General features: G+C 54.1%; 1 protein-coding gene across 4 annotated transcripts in view; it reads left to right on the top strand.

The window, feature by feature from the left end:
- Nucleotides 1-3,724: 3,724 nt before the first annotated feature.
- The window catches only part of LOC128081397 (protocadherin gamma-A4-like), a 179,201-nt gene continuing 170,240 nt past the window's right edge, over nt 3,725-12,685 (top strand). For 2 of the 4 annotated variants that reach the window (XM_052684578.1, XM_052684577.1), the window contains exon 1: nt 3,725-4,715. In XM_052684578.1, coding sequence (XP_052540538.1) covers nt 3,740-4,715 — 976 coding nt within the window. In that variant the 5' untranslated portion in view covers nt 3,725-3,739. Of the gene's footprint in view, nt 5,159-8,929; nt 11,456-12,685 lie in introns of those variants that run through there. The other 2 variants (XM_052684576.1, XM_052684567.1) reach the window with 2 other exon arrangements.

Below are 12,685 nucleotides of genomic sequence, written 5' to 3'. Positions count from 1 at the left end.
CTGGAAAAATGGAAACGTCACTCCCACTTTAAAAAATGGTAGAAAGGAATACTTGAGGAACTACTGCATGGTGAGCCATATTTCTGTGCCTATGAAGATATGCAGATCCTCCTGGAAGCTGGGTTAAAGTACATGAAAGAGAATGAAGTGACGTAAGACAGCCAGCGCAGCTTCACCAAGCCCAGATCTTGCCTGCCCAATCTGGTGGCCTTCTACAATGAAACGACAGCATAGACATAAGAAGAGTAACTGGTATCATCTACCTGGACTTGTGCAAGGCCTTTGACATGTTCCCACCCCACATCCTTATCTCTATTTTGGAGAGAGAAGAATTGGAAGGGTGGACTATTCAGAGGATAAGGCATGGATTCATCTTGGGACTAGAGCACTTCAGCATCTTTATCAACAAGCTAGACAGTGAGAATGAGTGCACCTCCAGCAAGCCTGCATATAACACTAAGCTGAGTGGTGTAACTGGTATGAAAGAAAGAAGGGATGCCATCTAATGGACCTGGACAAGCTGGAGAAGTGAGCCTGTATGAATTGAATGAAGTTCAACAAATGCAATGCAAGGGTCAGGGCAATCCCAGGTAAGTGTACAGACTGGGAGAAGGATTCCTTGAGAGCAGCCCTATAAAGATGCATTTGGGGGTTCTGGTGAATGAAAAGCTTGACACAAGCCAGCAGTGTGCGCTTGAAGCCCAGAAGGCCAGCAGTGTCCTGGGCTGTATCAAAAGAAGGATAACCAACAATATGAGGCAGATAATCGTCCCCCTTTATTCTTCCTTCATGAGGAACCTGGAATACTGTGTGCAGGTCTGCAGCCCTCAGCACAACAGAGGAACTGTTGGAGTTAGAACAGACAAGACCAGAAAGATGATCAAGGGACTGGAGCACCTCTTCTATGAAGAAAGGTTGAAGCAGCTGGGCTCACTCACCTGGAGAAGGCTCTGAGGAGACCTCATTGCAATTTTCCACTACTTAAAGGGAGGTTATAAATAGGCAGAAGAGGGATTTTTAGATGGTCTGATAATGATAGGACAAGGAAGGACAGTTTTAAGCTAAAAGAAAGGAGATTTAGATTAGATGCTGAGAGGAAGTTTTTTACCTTGAGGGTAGTGAGGAACTAGCACAGGGTGCCCATAGCTGTGGATACCCCATCCCTAGAGGCATTCAAATTCAAGGAGGATATTACCCTGGGCAGCCTGATCTAGTGGGTGGAAATCTTGCCACAGCAGGAAGATTGGAACTGAGTGGGCTTTAAGGTCCCTTCCAATCCAAGCTGTTCTGTGATTCCATGATTCTGTGACTGTGATTCTTCAATTCTGTGATACTGGGTGTATGGGAACTGTTGAATCATGGCCTGAACCACTGATTGAGCACCTGGGGAAAGGAGAAGATCAGCCCTGGGAGCACAGATGAAGGCAATTCAGCTGTGTGACTGGAACGGTGGAGCCTGGCTGCACCTCTCTTGGATCTCATTTAAGGGCTGACTGCAACAGGGGAAGATCTGGTTTTTGGAGATCTTTTTCTTATAGAGCTTTCCCCTGCAGATCTGAAATCTTCTGATACGGGTAAGCAATCTTTTTCTCTTCCTTTATGGCATCTTTCTATTGTGTTCATCTGCCCAATTGCTACACTTAGTTATTGAGGTATTATGACACTTTTATAATAGCATACTATGAAATTGAGGGGAGATCTCATAATGGCCTACAGTTTACTCACAAAGGGGATTAGAAGGGAAGTCACTGGTCTCCTCTGTCTGGTGATAGAAACAGGAACCAATGGAGTGGCATGGAGCTGCATCAGGGGACAGTCAAGTTGGGTATAAGGTAAAGGTTCTTCACCGGAGGATGGCTGGTCACTGCTGGTCTTCAGGGCAGTGGTGATGTCACCAAGCCTGTCACAGTTCAATAAACATTTGGACAATGCACTCAGAAATATGGTTTGAGATGTGGCTGGTCTTGTGTGGAGCCAAGACTTGAAATCAATGATCCTTATGGGTCCCTTCCAAATATGGATTTCTTCATTCTGTAAAAATTCTATAGAGGAACCAAGGTTTTTAAAAGGCTAGAAGGCTTTTTCTTATCTGGTTCCTTGATTGGGGTAAAAATGGGCAAGCACATTTGCTCGGGTTGGAGATGTTGCCTACAGTACATAAAAGAAAATAAGGGGAGCAGTGATCTGCTGGCAGCTCTCTGGGGGCATTATGATCCTTGAGCATAAAAGATGACAGGACAGCTGGGCCTGGAGGGTGGTGATGAGTTGTGTGAAGTCTAGTTGGGGTACACCCCCAAACCCACCTCCAAGGGGTCAGTACTCGTTTTAGTTCTGCTTAACATCCTAATTAAGGACTAAATGATGGAGTGCAGGCATTTACAAGCCTGCTGATGACACAACCAGGAGGAGTGGGTACAGCAGAGGGTCATACTGCCTCCCAAAGCAACTTGGACAAGCTGGAGGAATGGGAAGGATGGTCATGGAATTCGACAATGAGAGATGCAACGTCCTGCACGTGGGGGCAAACATGCACTAGAAAAACAGCTTGGTGGAAGAGGCTACAAGAATCCCCCAGTGGACAATTAGTTGAATGTAATTCAGTAGTGTGCCCTTTCCACAACATGGTTAACAGTGTCCTGTGTTGCATTAGACAAAGCACTGCCAGCAGGTTGAGGGAGGTAATCCTTCCCTCTGCTCACCTTTATTGAGGCCATATCTGTCTGTTTCATTACTCCCCAGTAAAAGAGGGTCATACTGCAGGAGATCCTATCATAGAAATAAACACCAGGAAGAATGGTGTAAAGAAGATGGTCCTGTGTTGTCCAGTGACAGTACAAGAGGAAATACAATCTGGAACAAATGAGGGAACCCTAATATAGCTTAAGTGAAAAGAGAAATGCTCACAGCTGGGGTCTCCTTGGCATGTTGCATGTGGTCAAAGTCCTTCTGGAAGATAGGACTCTTAGGTTTCCCAACATTTCCAGTGAAATGAGCTTTTCCACGCTAATTTCTTCCTATTATTCCCACTTTATTCAGTGGTAGTGTGGATGGCAGCTCACAGTGTGAGTGCTTCCCTCACCAGCATCGCAATAAACCATCAGTGCCTGCTGTAAAACAGCTGGTTCTCAACCTCACTAAGCTGAATATCAAGGTGCATGAGGCATCTGAGAAATAAATGTTTTTAAAGCAGTTTTTGTCCTCTAAAATTGGCAGCCCCGAGGAGTTTCTGCAGTGGGCAGAATGTGTCAAAAGGAGAGGTAGAAAGTGAAAGCCAGGTCCCTGCACCTCAGCACTCTCTTGGCCCACACTCGCTCATTTCACCTGCTGTCCTTCTTATGCATTCGTCTACCGGGGTACGGTAATTCGGCTTCTGAGAGGATCTGCAAGAACAACCAACAGAACTGCAGGCGCCCGGTTTTGTGAAACGCTGGAGGCATTAGCAGTAGATAATTAAGCTAAGAGAAGTGGAAAGGAGGTAAGTGCTGCGGCAGAGACTGCAGTTGTCGTGCGCGGCTGCGAGTGTCGCTGTTGGCTAAGACTGGGTAAAGCGATGGGAGGAGCGCAGCGGAAAAGAGGCGAGCCGGCAAACGAGCCCGGGGCTGCAGGTCTGAGGACGCAGGGAGCTCGGAGTCAGAATCCCGGGCGAACGGCACTGGGAGGGGCAAGGAGGGCCGCCGGTGGTACCCAGGACTGCTTCGGACGGGAAGGGGCGAGTGAGAAGCTGCACACAGGCGGGGAAATGACTGTGAGAGAAGAGCGCTGGGGCCGGAGGCAGCGGGCGCTGCTGTGGTGCGTGTTGTTGGCGGCGTGGGAGGCGGCGTGGGGGCAGCTGCGCTACTCGGTGCCCGAGGAGCTGCCCAAGGGCTCGTTCGTGGGCGACGTGGCCGAGGAGCTGGCGCTGGAGCCGGCGGCGCTGGGCGGGAGCGGCGCCCGCGTGGTGTCCCAAGGCAGGACGCAGTATTTCGCTCTGCATGCGAGCAGCGGCCACTTGGTGACGGCCGAGAGGATCGACAGGGAGCAGCTCTGCGACGTTGTGCAGCAATGCGTGCTGCGCTGCGAGCTGATCGTGGAGGGCGAGATGAAGGTTTATGCGATCGAAGTGGAAATCACGGACATTAACGACAATACGCCCAGCTTCCACGAAGCAGAAATAGAATTGAAAATGAGCGAGGTGACGGTCCCAGGGACTCGATTTCCCCTGCCCAACGCTCACGACGTGGACGTGGGTGCGAATTCCCTGCAGAGCTACGCGCTGAGCGGCGACGAGCACTTCTCGCTGTCGGTGCAGGCGGGAGGCGACGGCGAGAAGCGTCCCGAGCTGGTGCTGGCCAAGGCGCTGGACCGGGAGGAGGCGGCGTTTCACGAGCTGCTGCTGAGGGCGAGCGACGGCGGCGATCCGTCGCGGACGGGCACGGCGCGCATCCGCGTGGCTGTGCTGGACGCCAACGACAACGCGCCCGCGTTCAGCCAGGCGGTGTACACGGTGCGAGTGGCCGAGGACGTGCCCGTGGGCTCCACGCTGCTCAGCGTCACCGCCACCGACCCCGACGACGGAGTCTACGGGGAGGTGAGATACTCGCTGAATAAAATTACTCAGAAAGCTTCGAAGATATTCCATCTTGAGCCCGATACAGGAGCGATCAGGCTGGTGAGGAATCTGGACTACGAGGAATGGAACTCCTATGAATTGGAGTTACAGGCACGGGACGGCGGAGGTCTTTTCGACACGGCGAAGGTGTCGATCTCGGTGACGGACGTGAACGACAACGCGCCCGAGATTTGGGTGCGTTCGGCGCTGAGCGAGATCTCGGAGGACGCGGCGCCGGGGACGGTGGTGGCGCTGTTGCACGTGCAGGACCGCGACTCGGGCGCGAACGGGGAGGTGCGGTGCAGCCTGGGCGAGAGCGTGCCGTTCCGTCTGGAGCGGGCGCTGGACGACTACTACAGCGTGGTGACGGCGCGGGAGCTGGACCGCGAGCGGGCGTCGGAGTACAACGTGACGGTGCGGGCGGCGGACGGCGGGTCGCCGGCGCTGCGGAGCGGCGCGGTGCTGGCGCTGCGGGTGCTGGACGTGAACGACAACGCGCCGGTGTTCGCGGAGGCGCGCTACAGCGCCCGTGTGGCGGAGAACAACGCGGAGGGCGCGCTGGTGCTGACGGTGCGCGCGTGGGACGCAGACTGGGGTCAGAACGCGCGCGTGCGCTACGGGCTGCGGGAGGGGCGTGTGCGGGGCGCGCCGCTGTCGTCGTACGTGTCGGTGCAGGCGGAGACGGGCGCGCTGTACGCGCTGCGCTCGTTCGACTACGAGGAGGTGCGCGAGGTGGAGCTGTGGGTGCGGGCGGAGGACGGCGGCTCGCCGCCGCTGAGCAGCAACGTGTCGGTGCGGCTGCTGATCGCGGACGAGAACGACAACGCGCCGCAGGTGCTGTACCCGCCGGCGGCGGCGATGCCGGGTGCGGGTGCGGGCTCGGGTGCGGGCGCGTGGAGCTGGGCGGGCGTGGAGCTGGCGCCGCGGTCGGCGGAGCCCGGCGCGCTGGTGGCCAAGGTGGTGGCGGTGGACGCGGACGCGGGGCAGAACGCGTGGCTGTCGTACGAGCTGGCCAAGGCGACGGAGCCGGGGCTGTTCCGCGTGGGGCTGCACAGCGGCGAGGTGCGCACGGCGCGCTCGCCGCTGGCCCGCGACGCGGCCCGGCACAGCCTGGTGGTGGTGGTGAAGGACCGGGGCCGGCCGGCGCTGTCGGCCACGGCCACGCTGACGGTGGTGCTGGCCGAGAGCGTGGCCGAGCTGCTGTCGGAGCTGGGCAGCGCGGCGGCGCCGGCCGAGCCCGCGCTCGGCCTGACGCGCTGGCTGGTGCTGGCCGTGGCGGCCGTGTCGTGCCTCTTGGTGGCCTCGCTGCTGCTGCTGCTGGCGCTGCGCCTGCGGCGCCGGCGGCTTTCGCGGCCGCCCGCGGCGCCTTCGGCCGGCGGCGCGTGGCGCGGCGTGCCGGCCTCGCACTTCGTGGGCATCGACGGCGTCCGCGCCTTCCTGCGCTCCTACTCGCACGACGTGTCGCTCACCGCCGACTCGCGCAAGAGCCAGCCGCGCTGCGCGGGCGGCAGCTGCTGCGACACGCTCCCGGCCCGGCCGCCTTCGGACGTTTCCGATGCTCTCGCCCCGACCACTGATAGCATCGTGGCGAATGGAGACCAAGCTTCCTCTGAGGTATGCTCTTTATTTTAACCTTCTCTTATGTCTTTGTTGGTATTCTGACCTTTTAGTAATGGTTTTATTTAATTGTTTCATTACTTTATGTGTTTGTCAATTTCATTTTCATTTCACCTGTGTTTACTCTTCAGTTAGCGTGTCTTGAGATCAGGTATTTTGCCCATTCTAACCTTGCTTGTAAGTGCATCGTGGACATAGCCAAGTGCTCTGTGCACGGTCTTGAGATGATGTATTGTAGTAAATAGGAAATGCTGTGTAATGCATCTCTTCTCTGTGTTTTAAGTGACAGTTTTTGTAGCAGCTGCTCTGAGGAAGCATATTTTCTTTGTCTAAGATACAATTCGTCCAGGGCCTTAAATACGGATATCCATGTCTGCTTTGTTTTATTTCCCAAAACTCCATGAATTCAAAGTACTTCTTCATTGTGAATGATCGTTCGTTTGTTACTGTGATGTGTGCATGGCAGCAGCTTGGAGGAATATAAATTATCTACCACCAGTCAACTGGTCAGAGGTAGTAGTAGAACATATTTTTTTATCCATAAGAAGGGAAGGATCTCTTCACTGTGATATGAAGAGAGAAACAGAGTTGTTGTATATGAGGGTCGTTCTCCAGGTCCTGTGGAGTCTTTTCCATCTTCTGCTTCACTGGCTGTGTTGATACAGATTTGAATGGGGTTTAGTGCTTGAGTGAGATATCATTATATCTCTTAGTCAAGAGATGTGGACATGCTTCATCATAGAGACACGAATAAAAAGTGACTGGGGGCTGGGTTGTATGGCGCTGATACTGTGCTGCTGCCTTTCAAATCCTGGAAGAGATGGGATCCGATCGGTCTGGTTTGACTGCAGTGGTTTTCTCAGTGACTGGAATTCCTAGCTTTGCTTGGCTGTCAGTGACACGTTTGTAAGTGGGAAAGCTGACTTTTAGCTTGTGCTCTTCCAACCATCAAAAACGAAATCACAATTTACGTGCAGGTTTTTGGCCTTCTGCCTATCTTGCTTTTTTTCTTATGGCAGTGATAGGAAAGCAGTGGGAACACTCCAGCCCTGTGAGTCTACAGGGCAGTAAGATCACTGCAGGACTGAGCTAAGATCCTGGTTTGTGTTTGTTTTGGTTTTTTTTGTGAGCACTGAGAGAAGGCTTGTGCAGCAGCAGGCTTTCAAGTGTAACAAAGTCAAACCTGTTTGCTCAATTAGAATCATATTATGAAATCTTGACATAAAGTTTTTCGGGTTGGAGAGGAACTTAAAGACCATCTAGTTCCAATCTGCTGCCACAGACAGGACTGCCACCCACTAGATGGTTGCTCAAAGCTCCATCCAACCTGGCCTGAATGCTTTCAGGTATGGGCCATGCACAGCATCTCTGGACAACCTATTCTGGTGTTTTACTGCCCTTATTGTAAATATTTTCTTCCTAATGTCTAACCTAAACCTACTGTTTTTTGATTCATAACTTACCCTTTTGCCCCATCCTTGCATTCCCTTATAGAGTCCTTCCTCAGTTTTCCTGTAGGCCCCTTCAAGTACCAGAAGGCTGCTGTAAGTTCTCTCTGGAGCTTTCTCTATTCCAGGCTAAACAAATCCAACTCCCTGCAGTTCCTTATAAGAGAAGTGCACCAGCTCTTTGATCATCCTTTTAATATTTTTTTTTATTTTCTCCAGCAGCTCTATGACTTTTTGTGCTGGTGACCCTCAGGGCTGAACATGGTACAGCAGGTGAAGTCTTGCAAGAGCAGAGTAGAGAGAATCACTTCCCTTGATCTGACAGCTAAACTTCTTTTGATGCAGCTCAGGATATGATTGGCTTTCTGGGCTGCAAGCACTCATTAACAGTTATATTCAAGTTTTTATTCTCCAGCACTCCCAAAACCTTCTCCACAGGGCTGCTCTCACTCCAATCTTTGCTCAGCCTGTATTTTTGTTTGAGATTGACCTGACTCAGGTGTAGGACCTTACATTTGGCCATATTGAACTTCATGAGGATCTCATGGGCTCACCTCCCGAGGCTGTTCAGGTCTTTCTGGATGGCAGCCCTTCCATCCAGAGTGCTGACTGCACCACACGGCCTGGTGTTGTCCACAAGCACTCAGTCCCACTGTCCATTCCATCGACAAAGATGTTGATACTGGTACCAGTACAATACCTAAGGGACACAGACGGATATCTTCAGGACATTTACAAGTTTTCCATCTTGCCTTCCTGGCGACAGTGGTGTTTACCAATCAGCCTTGGAGTGAAGCCTATAAATAGGAGGGGAGTCTACTCTTTGATAAGGTAGATAACAGCAGGACAAAGGGAAATGATTTTAAGCTGAAGGAGAGAAACTTAGGTTGGATGTCAGGGAGAAGTTCTTCACTATGAGAGTGGTGAGGTGCTGGAACAGCTGCCCAGAGATGCTGTGGATGCTCCATCCTTGGAGGTGTTCAATGCCAGGTTAGACGGGGCCCTGGGCAGCCTGGTCTAGTAGTAAACGTGGAGGTTGGTGGCCCTGCATGTGGCAGAGGGTTGGAGCTTCATGATCCTTGAGGTCCCTTCCAACCCGGGCCGTTCTGTCATTCTGTGAAGACTAAAGCGCATCCAGGAGCAGCGCATCCTGGCTGCAGTTCTTAGCGCGGACTCAGGGTGTCACTGCAGGCCAACGCGGGGAAGGGACTCCGCCGGCCGTGGCGCCCGCGCAGTGCCGCTCCGATCCGGGCAGAGAGAAGCAGAAGCAGATCCTGCTCAGCTCCAGCCCGCGTTGTTTTTCTCCAGTGTCGATTCAGCCGCTCGGGAAGCTTGGTCGTCTGCAGAACACGCTTCAGAACTGCGGAGAATGGAGGTCCGAGCGGCAGCGCGGGGCCGAGAAGCCGCCGGGCGGGTCGCGCTGTTGGCCGTGCTGCTGCCGCTGTGCTGCCGGGCGGCGCCGGAGCGGCTCCGCTACGCGATCCCCGAAGAGTTGGGCAGGGGTTCGCTGGTGGGATCGCTGGCGCGGGACCTGGGGCTGAGCCCGGCCGAGCTGCCGGAGCGTCAGCTGCGGATTGTCTCCGGTGATGAAAAGCGATACTTCGTTCTTGAGGAAGAGAGTGGAAACCTGCGTGTAAACGAGAGGATAGATCGGGAGGGCATCTGCGGGGACGTGACGCCTTGTGTCTTCGGTTTGGAAACTGTCGTGGAAAACCCTTTCAATATATATCACGTGAGCATTACCATCCAGGATATCAATGACAACGCGCCGCGCTTTGACAAAGAAGTTGTTGCTATAGAAATGATCGAGTCCACTCCCCCCGGGACGAGGTTTCCTCTGGGCAGTGGCAGAGACCCCGACATTGGGGTGAACTCGTTACAAAACTACCAACTTACCCCCAATCCGCTCTTCTCCCTTGTAGTGAAGGAGAGTTCTGACGGGAGGAAACACGTGGAATTGCTATTGGAGAAAAACTTAGATCGTGAAAAACAGAAAAGTCATAATTTGGTACTGACGGCAGTGGATGGTGGGGATCCAGTCCGATCTGGAACCGCGCAGATTAAAGTTGTTGTGACAGATGCAAATGATAACGCACCAGTGTTCGACAAAGAGATTTACAAGGTTCGAGTGCCAGAAAACCTTCCAGAAGGCTCCTTAGCTTTTCAGGTGAAAGCTACTGATGGCGATGAGGGTACAAACGCAGAAATCACCTATTCCTTCAATGACATCGCAAGCAGCGCTCACCAACTCTTCAGTCTGGACCCCAAGACAGGTGATGTGAAGATTATCGGTCCCCTAGATTATGAAGATGTGAAATATTATGAAGTAACTGTTGAAGGCAAGGACGGAGGCGGGCTGAGTGCACACACCAAAGTACACATAGAAGTTATAGACGTGAACGACAATGCTCCAAGCCTTACCCTCCTGCCTATTTTGAACCCGGTACCCGAGGATTCAGTCCCGAGCACAGTCGTGGCCGTGATTAATGTTCGTGACAGGGACACCGGAGTAAATGGAGAAGTGACCTGTAATCTTGACGGTGACTTGCCTTTCAAACTAGAAGCGTCATCAGAGAGTACCTACAAACTTGTAATTGAAAATAGCCTGGACAGGGAGGAAGTTTCTGCTTACAACATTACAATCATCGCCACGGACGGGGGCAGCCCGGCGCTGTCGAGCCGCGCGGATCTAGCGCTGGAGGTGTCGGACGTGAACGACAACGCGCCGGTGTTCGAGGAGGCCGCCTACAGCGCCTACGTGCCCGAGAACAACGCGGCGGGAGAGCCGGTGCTGCGCGTGAGCGCGCGGGACGCGGACGCGGGCGCCAACGGGCGCGTGAGCTACGCGCTGGCGGGCGGCGGCGCGGACGCGGCGTTCGTGTCGGTGCGGGCGGAGACGGGCGAGCTGTACGCGCAGCGCTCCTTCGACTACGAGCGGTGCCGCGAGTTCGCCGTAGAGGTGCGGGCGCGGGACGGCGGGACGCCGGCGCGCAGCGCGACGGCGACGGTGCGCGTCTTCGTGCTGGACCGCAACGACAACGCGCCGCGGGTGCTGTGGCCGGCGGAGGGCGGCGGCGCGGGCGCGGTGCCGTTCGAGGTGGTGCCGCGCTCGGCCGAGGCCGGCTACCTGGTGGCCAAGGTGGTGGCGGTGGACGCGGACGCGGGGCGCAACGCGTGGCTGTCGTACGAGCTGCTGCGGGCGCCGGAGCCGGCGCTGTTCCGCGTGGAGGCGCGCAGCGGCGAGGTGCGCACGGCGCGGGCCGTGTCGGAGCGGGACGCGGCCAAGCAGCGGCTGGTGGCCGTGGTGAAGGACCACGGGCAGCCGGCGCTGTCGGCCACGGCCACGCTGCACGTGGTGCTGGCCGAGAGCGTGCGGGACGCGCTGCCGGAGCTGGGCAGCGAGGGCCCGGCGGCCGCCGACCCGCCGGCGGAGCTGCGCTTCTCGCTGGTGCTGGCGCTGGCGCTGCTGTCGGCCGCGTTCCTGCTGAGCGCGGCCGTGACGCTGCTGGCGCGCCTGCGCCGGGCCGGGCCGCCCGCCGTCCTGCGCTGCCTGGGCGCGCGGCGCTTGTCGGCGTCGGGCCCCGCCGTGCCGGCCGACTTCTGCGAGGGCACCTTGCCCTACTCCTACAACCTGTGCGTGGCGCCGGGTCGCGCCGTGGCCGAGGGCGCCTGGCTGCTGCCGCCCGCCTTGCAGCTCAGCGCGGCCACGGAGGAGCCGCTCGGCGGGGAAAAGTGTGGGAAGCGGAGCCCGAGCGACAGCGCCGGCCCTGGAGAGCCGCCCGACGACCTCCGCGCCCCGCAGGTCAGTAAGGCCGTGAAACCCTTATTTCTCAGTCTTTCTCATCTCACGCTGACGGTCATGGGCCCTCGGTCTTCTTTTGTCTGTGTTGAGTGGAGCCGGTGGTTTTTAATTGAGAGTGTGCACGCATCCTGTGGTGCTCCTTCCTAACATCAGACAGTGCTCTTAGGTACCTCCTGGCCCTTCTGAAATCGCACATGTAACTGGATATGTTGTGGCCATTAAGCCTCTGCTGTGTTTAAAATAATAATAACGATTAATGTATGACTGTGGTGAATTTGAATCCCCTAATTTGTAATGAGCCCTTTAGATTATCTTCATTCCCTGGGATTTTCGTTCATTTTCACAACACCTTCCTCCCCTTTCTTCCCGTTGAGTTTATGATAAGATTGTCTGCTGGGGATGTGGGTTCCTCTATAAATGTGTGTGCCCGTGAATGGGTTGAAAATGAGGTTCTAGGAATATTGTAGGGGTTGTCAGAACCTCTAATTTCAGAAGGAGGCCCATAAGATTGGGTTTAACTTACAGTTCTTTTATTTGTGTGCTTCCTATTGTGATCCCATTTTGCCTGCCATCTTATGCTTTGTGTTGTTAACAAGTTCAGATATCTTCATGATAGCATATGCTTGATGTGTAGAGTGACATTGCCCTGGAAGAACATTAACGATCCCATATAGGTATGGAATATATATATATATTATTATATTATTATTTATTTAAGCTCTTTAATGTCTTTCTACGTGTTGATTTATTGAGAGAAGGAATGTCCATGTGTCCACTCATGGAATGGTCTTTGTGCACATGGAGGGGAAATGGGCTGGGCAGCTGTTGCTTTGGTGCCATTTAGTGTCAGGAGATACTGAAGACAACCTTAACAGTAGTGTTGGTATTCTGTGGTGTGGTTCTTTGGTATTTTGTGTGTGAAAAACTGGTGGAGGAAAGAGGAGTTGTTGAACTTTGGTCTCTCAAAAATGGTACAGGCTTTGCTCCAAGGTATATGTTGTGGCAAGAGCTGCAATGTGTGCATCATTTGAATTTCATCTTGCGTAGCATTTGGTGAGATTGAAGAATGAGATCTGAAGGGTGACAGTGGTGTCCCTCACTTCTGTAGATTTCAGGTTTTTGCCTTATTTGTTGTCAAGGCATAAACTAGGCCTCAGTGTGGGAAACCTTTAAATTTGGAACGTCTGTCAATCTGCTAATAACTGTGGAACTGGTGGAGCTGTTTCCATG

The sequence above is a fragment of the Tympanuchus pallidicinctus genome, unplaced genomic scaffold, assembly GCF_026119805.1.
Source record: "Tympanuchus pallidicinctus isolate F22 unplaced genomic scaffold, pur_lepc_1.0 scaffold21, whole genome shotgun sequence".
Taxonomy (NCBI): Eukaryota; Metazoa; Chordata; class Aves; order Galliformes; family Phasianidae; genus Tympanuchus; species Tympanuchus pallidicinctus.
Note: the sequence above shows the minus strand (reverse complement) of the source record. Positions and strands in the feature narration are given on the sequence as shown.